Source organism: Telopea speciosissima, chromosome 8 (assembly GCF_018873765.1).
Source record: "Telopea speciosissima isolate NSW1024214 ecotype Mountain lineage chromosome 8, Tspe_v1, whole genome shotgun sequence".
NCBI classification, from domain to species: domain Eukaryota; kingdom Viridiplantae; phylum Streptophyta; class Magnoliopsida; order Proteales; family Proteaceae; genus Telopea; species Telopea speciosissima.
This window is the reverse complement of record NC_057923.1, coordinates 16314772-16322641: the sequence shown is the minus strand read 5'-3', so window position 1 is coordinate 16322641 and position 7870 is coordinate 16314772. Positions and strand designations below refer to the sequence as shown.

Genomic DNA, 7870 nt, shown 5'->3' with positions numbered 1-7870 from the left:
TATTGTTTATTAAAATATATTGGATTAAAGCAAAGAGAGAAACAAAGAGAGGAGAGGAGGATAATCTGACCATAGTGTTTGGCAACCATAGTTATCATCCCCACGTTTTTAGGTCACTAGACAACCATTGTTGCTATCGTTTCAAGGGTCCCACCTCTTTCTTTTTAAATATCAACCTGATCCCACAAGAATTAGGTCCAATTCTCAGCTTAGCTGGTCATTCTATAACTAACCAATCAGTGTTTACAATCCAAACAAATGGATTCCCTTCATTTTTAGGTTCCTCTTAATTACCCTACACTTGTGAGGATAATATAATATGGTCCTCACAAAATGGCTTTAGGGATCAGGAATCCACTCATTTGTGTACAAATTAAACCCAATTCATAAAAGTAGGGATTTTCAGTAGAAGACCTAAAGTATTTTCTTCTTCAAGTCTGTGAGTTGTAAAGAGGTTAGAAGATCAATTCTAATGACCATTCTAGGGTTTTTTTTTGTTTTTTTTTTTGTGGGTTGTTACTATACACAAGTAGTGACGTGATTAAGAAAGTAAGTGTGAGTATGGGCTGTTCTGCTCTTATTCTCAAGTGAAAGTTACCCAAGAAATGGATGATTATGAGAGCTATAAATATACATGTTAGGGTTAGGGTTAGGGTTAGGGTTAGTGTTGGGTGTGATTCAATTGAAGGATCTGATCAGATTTGCTATTAAGCTCCTCACACATGCCGGTTTCTAAGTTTGGATCAGAAGATTTGTCTGAACAGAAGTTAATTGAAGAAGGAAGGGAGGAATTAGGGTTTGGGAGTATGAAGAAGCACCAAGTAGTAGCCAAAAGAGATGAACAATCTTACAATAGCTATACTACTTCTTCTTCCACTGTTAGGAGTGTTAGATATGGAGAGTGCCAGAAGAACCATGCTGCTAGTATAGGAGGATACGCCGTCGATGGTTGCAGAGAATTCATGGCTAGTGGTGAAGAAGGAACAACTGCTGCACTTAAATGTGCTGCATGTGGTTGTCACCGGAATTTCCACCGGCGTGAAGTCGTTACCGAGGTTGTGTGTGAGTGTTCTTCACCTTCTTCTAATGAGAAGTAAAAGGATCCTAAAAGAAGGCAAAAAATGTTATTAACTTATAGTTTTGATTTTGTTTATTGAGATTGTTGTATGCTTGTTTTTCCCCCTTTCCCTTCATGAAGACATTATTTGTAATGAGGTGTTAAGGAAACAAACTGTAGTTGCTGTGTTCTATCTTTCTCATCAATGGAAGATGTTGATGTCTTGTCTACTTGAAGAGAGATTTTCTTTCTCTTTCACAATCTTAGCCCAAAGTCTATAGCATTAGTAAAGTGATTAGCCCTTTAAAAATAAAAGAGGAAAAGATAGATTAGACAAGTTTAGTGAGATATCTATTTTGGAAGATTTGGGATGAGATAGGGAAGAAGATAGATTAATTAGAAGGGAGGAAAGTCAGAACTTTGCAAGCATTAGCATTTCAAAGAATTTTTTTTACTATAATTAAGTTTAGGAAGATTGTGAGTAATTAACTAGGTCACATGTGGGTGCTTCTCTTGCATTATATTCCTCTGTCCCATCTCTCTATACTTATTCAATTAGTTCTGGCACTACTTGCTGTTTAATGATTAAAGTCTTCTAATTAATTACATTATACCTTATATATGGCACCATTTCAAGTATAATATATTCTTTGGTATTAAAAAAGTTAATTTTGAGTTTCATTCTCTGTCTAATCTTCATTTGCATTTTTTATTAGATAAGGTAGTTTAATCCATAAAGGCAAATCAATTAACTAGTGTATTATTTATATATGCCTCCAACAAATGATTTCATAGAGCTTAAATTAGTCTTCTAAAAGTGAAACCAATAGGATTTATACTTAGTGTATGATAACCATGTATTTTGCTTGATAAGCTACGAGAAAGTCGTTTGAGGCGGCATGATCATGTTCAATGGAAGGCTTTGGATGCCCAAGTACGAAGGAATGATTTGATTCAGATTGAAGAAACCAAAAGAGTCAAGGGCGGCAGACCTAAAATGATCTTAGGAGAAGTGGCATGTATAGCTTAGGTCTTGTACCTAGTATGACCTCGAATAGAGCTGATTGGAGGTTGATTTTGAAGAACTTTAATTGCATAAATAGGAGTATTTTACACCCCAATTTTATGAAGGGCTTAGATTTTAAGCTAATAATGCTATCATTATCCATTTCGCCTGTTAAATTATCTCTTCCCCATATAATTTCCATTGGAATTTTTATCTCAGAGCTTATGAGGCTGAAAAATATCAGTGTTTGTTTCCAATTTGTAATGGAATCTATGATGGCATCATTTGATTGTACAATTATTGGCATATAATCAAGAAACAACCAAAACCTGTTATCTCTCCCATTGTATTAGAAATCCATCTCTTTCCTTTGTATTTTTCTTTCTCTTCACAGGAAAGCATTAAAACTTGACAAAGTTGTGTCCTCTAATATTGAGGGGTCATTAATTAGCTTCACAATAATCCCATTTATTGTAAAATGTTTCTGTAAATATAGAACTTAATTATCCTAAGCAATATATTGGGGTGTTATGTAATTTTACTCTGAAAGAAGAGAATAGGCTTCAACTTTGAAACCTATTTTAGGGTTTTGTGGCAATTACTCTAAGCAATGAATTAAATTGTTACTGTGAGATGAAAGATGATGATGATTCCATTTAGCATTGAGCACATTTACCTACTCTTAACAACTAAAGTGATTGAGCAACTGATTTGATGTAAAATATCTACTAATTAAGTGGGGTCCTTAATGGGTGATGAGTGATGATACCTACTTCCAAAGACAATTAAACCTGCAAGATATTAAGGTAGGCATATTTCATGTCTATAGATTCAAATGTTAAATATCTTAAAAATATCTCTTAAGAGTTAGGACATTAGGAAGGTAGGCATCTGTCAATGTTACACATTCAAGAGCTAAGGCATTCAATCTAGCTCTCTTAGGTATGAGCCGCTCACTCAATCAGATTTCTAGCTCAGCTCTTTGTTCTTCAAATAGTCTCAAAAACCGAACTCAAATTTGTTGCACATGTCATCTACATTATATATATTGGGTTGATGTTCTCTGTGCCGAAGCATTGGCTGCGTCCAGACACATGGGATGGGTATTTCTGTCATTTAGGGGGGTAGGGAGTCATTTCACCCACCCCCATGTGTTTGGGTGCAGCCTGCGCCCCAGCATAGAAAATATTTATATATATATATAGGCAGAAGTGTTCATGCACAGCCTGCATGGAGGCCAGTCGGATGGACATAAATGCCCATCTGAAATGACCAAAAACACCCCCACGCCCTATGGGACAGGGTTGATGGGAGGAACCTCCTGTGTACGAATCGATTTTGTTAGGTTAGCATTTTCAATTGACCGGGGGAAGTATTAGGATTGGAGTTAAGAGTTATCAAAGAACAAGTATTTAAACTTTGCTCATGGGTCGACTATGAACCTCCCCAGACCTCGCAGTGGTGAGAGCCTTGTGCACTGGGTTCACCCTTAAGAGGTCGACTGATTGAACTATAAATATTTTCTAGTTCAAATAGTTGCACAAATGTTTTCCTATTTTTTGGTCCAAAATCCAAATAAATAAAAAATAATGAATTAGTTAAACTGTCAAACCTGAAGGTATCAAAGAGCTTTCTTTTTTAGAGCATTTCTCCACTTATTGTTTGTTTGTTTGTGTGTGTGTGTATGCACATGGACCCCGGTTATGATTACAACTGGGTATTCGTATATTGACCCGGCCAAAATAGACCTTGGAAAAAAAGTGGGGAACTAAAAAAACAGAAGGATTCATTGCAGATAGAATGAATGGGCTTGAATTTTGGAAACACCGATGTCAGTCTGTGATCGGTAAGAGACCAGAATTGGGAAGAGTTTACCCTGGATTTGAACCGGTCCATAACGTCCATATCTTTTAGGATACTGGTGTAATGGTGGTATTCTAAAGGTCCACCAACCCATTCTTTAGCTTGGCACCTAATATTATGGATGTAAACGGTTCGGATTCGACTCGGATAGTGCTATATTTGCATCTGCATCCGATTAGCTTTCGGACGGATTCGGATAGTGCTAAACGGATACGGATCTGATATTTTATCCGTTTACATGTAAATATAGCTTTTCGAATAGCTATAGCCTATCCGTACTGCATTCGTTTAGCTTTCAAAAGGATTCGGATAGTGCTAAATGGATGTGGGCACGGATACGGAAACGGCTTTTGACTATTCCTTTACTCCCCTACCTGATATCCATCGAGAGGGAGAGAGAGAGAGAGAGAGAGAGAGAGAGAGAGAGAGTAATGCAAATTGTAGGGGTGTCAATAAAGCCCGGCTGGCCCGAACCTGCCCTAAGCCCGGCCCGGACCCGACCCTAATTTTTCAACCCTGAGGGCGGATTTGGGTTTAGTTATAGTCTGGCCCTAGTAAGGTCGGGTCGGGTCAGGGTTTAGATCCCGGGCTTAGTCGGCCCGGCCCAACTCGACCCTGTATTAATTATAAGTATATAATATTGCATATATATATATTTTTTGGTCTAATATTTATTTATTTATACAGCCTAATAAAAAAATTAAAAAGCAAAAGACAAAAAAAACCCTAAAGGCACATGGGATTACAGACAAAATCAGGGTCAGGGTCCGGGTCAAGACAAGGTCAATCAGGGCTGGGTCGGGTCAGGAAAAACCCTGGCAGGGTTGGGTCAGGTCAGGGTTTAGGTTAAGGCCTCTAGGGTTGGGTTAGGGTTTAGGGCAGGCCCGGTCCAACCCGTCCCATTGACACTATAAGTCAGTGGGTTCCTGCTTAGAGCTTTGTTTTGAATAGATCTGAAAGAAATGGGCCAGAGCCCACGAGAGAGAGAGAGAGTAATGCAAATTGATTAGGTTATAAGTCAGTGGGTTCCTGCTTAGAGCTTTGTTTTGAATAGATCTGAAAGAAATGGGCCACAGCCCACGATCCAAAACTGGTGTGGACCAAATCCTTGCAAATGGGCTGTGGTCAGTCTAAATCCACGGCCTAACGCCCTAACGTATCATGAGAGTCGTGAGTCAACAACGGCATCTCTCATGGGAATTCGGTTTCTTATCAGGTGTAGTCTCAACTTTTTACCGGGTTCGATCCGTTTTTGGTTTCACTCATTGCATTAGGTCGGTCGAGTTTGGTTTCAGTTTCTACCGGTTCTATAAAATCCCAATTTAACATCAAACCAGTAAAAGTTTAGTTCGGTCTGGGCAGAACCAACCGGTTTCAATCAATCCAACTGATTCGGACTGAACTTTGACACCCTTAATCCAGAGAGCCCACCTATTTCTTCCACAAAGGAGATTGGGCAATTCTATTCTATGAAAATATAGTACTGGTCTAGATTAACAGTACTGCTGACTCCTGGAAAAGAAGGTCCTATGAGTAGCATGCACTATGGTGTTGTCTATTTTCCATCCATGGTTATTGGATTTATTTGTTCTACAGCCATAAACTTTCACGTTATCTAAATAAAGTATTTTTACCAAAAAACAAAAAAACAAAAAAGAGAAAAGAGAAAAGAAAAGCTTCAGACTCATCTTTACATTAAAAAAAAGTTTCAAATTCCAATAACCCGGAGGTCCAATTGTCCACAAGGTTCCAACCCCATTTGACATGCCTCATGGCAATAAGTCCCACCTGGAATACTCTCTCCAAGTGAGGCTACCTACAAATTTTGCTTTCTTTTCCTAACACCAATGATGGGATAATTTTTATTTTACATCATATAATAAAGGATTGAGTTTTCCTTAAGCCAAGGTGAAGGTGAATCCCTTAACCAAGACTTTCAAATTGGCAGGAGAGGGTATCGCACAATAGTTTGGTAGTTACGTTCTACCATATTCGTATGGGATGTATTAGGACCCTAGGATGGTGGTTGAACCCTTCCCTCGCACTGAAGGAAGACCTTCTCCTATAATAAATAATAGGAAAAATTAGTATTCCCCAAGTACACAAATTTTCATTTCATACTATAACTCAACTTCTTATAGGACAACCACCTATAGTTTATGTAGTGTGGTCGGCTAAGACAATGCTCACCAAGAGGTCTCGCCCTAGGCGCTGGGCTCCCGGGAAAGATCAGATGCTAACCATTGTCGAACCGAGACCTCCTTGTCCTCACTCCCCCATCCCCATCTTAAGAGTTACGTAATGATCAAAAACTAACTTTAAGGTGGGGTCATTCCACAGTCTGGACAGTACCTTTCAGGGAACCCTAGCAGCTCATCCATTTACTCCATTTGAATGCCACTTGTCTAGAGTAACAATTTTTCCCTCAAATTATTTTTGCCTTTCATTTTTTGGGAGAAAGAACGCCACCCGGTCGTGTGTTGTGGCATGTACCTGCGCCCAGACACAGCTAGATGCGATATTACCGACACATCCCTGCCTTTCCATGGGGGTAGGGCGGTCATTTCGTGCCCAACTGTGTTTGGGCGTAGGTACACCCAACAACACACGACTAGTTGGCGTTCTTTTTCCCTTATTTTTTAACTTTAAGATTGTTTAAAATGCCAATGTTGAAAATAAAAAAACCATTTCAAGAAATGTATGATATTTGATATCTCATAATGGTGGGATTAAGGACAAAACTGGTATTTTGAAATATTTTTAAGTGAAAAATAAAGGAAATTAAGAAAATTCGAGGATAAAATAGACAATTTAGGTGGCTGGCAAGGTGAGGAGCCACCCAATGGAGAGACAAAGCTAGAGGATACGCCATTTTTAACATTTAGACCTTTGTTTTGTTTTTTTTTTGGCGTTGTTCTCTGTGTCGCAGCGCAGGATGAGCCCAGGCACATGGGAGTGGGCGCAATGACCACCCTGCCCAAGTGGCAGGCCCATGTGCCTGGGCGTAACCTGCGTTGCGGCACAGAGAACATTCTCCCTTTTTTTTTAGGGGAAAAGAAGGCTGCTTGGTCGCCTCCTACGCCTAGACACATGAGAGGCAAAATGACCACCCCACCCCTCATATTGGATGCTTGGGTGTGTGATTCTATTGGTTCCCACGTTGGCGCAGGGGCCACACGACCAAGTAGCGTTCTCACTCCCTTTTTTTTATAGGTATTCTATTCTAGATTTGACTCCTCTCCAGGGAGCTCAGTGCCGAGTGCCAAGGGGAGCATCTAAAGGCTGGGCTATGCTACACCAGTCAACCATCGGGATGTGTCTAGCATAGCCTAGCCGTTGGATGCCCTCTGGGCATTCCCTAGGCGCTGGGCTCCCTGGAAAGAAGCTCGTTCCTCTATTCTAAGGAGTGGGGGTGGGGGGAGAGGGAAGGCTCGAACTTGGAGAATCGAACCTAGGCGCTGAAAGGACGCTCTACCAATTGCACTACACAGTTGTTCTCTATTTAGACCCTTCTTATTCCAAGGTTTTTTGAAAGGAAAAAAAAAAACCCACATAAAATAAATGTTTTGGTGAAAACCACATAAGAGATATTTTCAAGTAAAATTGTAGTAGAGTGAAATTCGTCTAATGTAACGACAGAAGCCCTAATCGCTATGAGCTCTGCAACCTCCCCCGCCGCTGCTTGCTCCCCCCTCGGCCCCTGTTAGCGTGCTTTCCCTCCGCCCCTGTGGCATGTAAGCTCTCCGCCCCAGTGGCATGTCTCCTCTTTCTGAGGTTCAATATCAATCCACCAACCATGACCCTGGGTGTCGCGACACCGCCGAAGCCAACGACAACGACGATGATCCTCCACATCGGCCTCACCACCACCTCTCTCACCCCACCCCCCTCACCGCCACCTCCATCACCCTCATTGACGCCTCCTGCTCACTGCCTCCATCCTA

The 7870-nt window shown here is 40.5% G+C and overlaps 1 protein-coding gene across 1 annotated transcript; it reads left to right on the top strand.

Annotated features, from left to right (window-relative positions):
* The first annotated feature begins 660 nt into the window (after positions 1-660).
* Positions 661-1099, top strand: LOC122672615 (mini zinc finger protein 2-like). Its single transcript, XM_043870076.1, has one exon. It carries the CDS (start codon positions 723-725, stop codon positions 1095-1097), a length of 375 nt encoding a protein of 124 aa, XP_043726011.1. The 5' UTR covers positions 661-722; the 3' UTR covers positions 1098-1099.
* Positions 1100-7870: the final 6771 nt, after the last annotated feature.

Excerpts from the sequence above, each read along its gene's own strand:
- LOC122672615 (XM_043870076.1), top strand. The coding sequence starts at position 723 with ATGCCGGTTTCTAAGTTTGGATCAGAAGATTTGTCTGAACAGAAGTTA.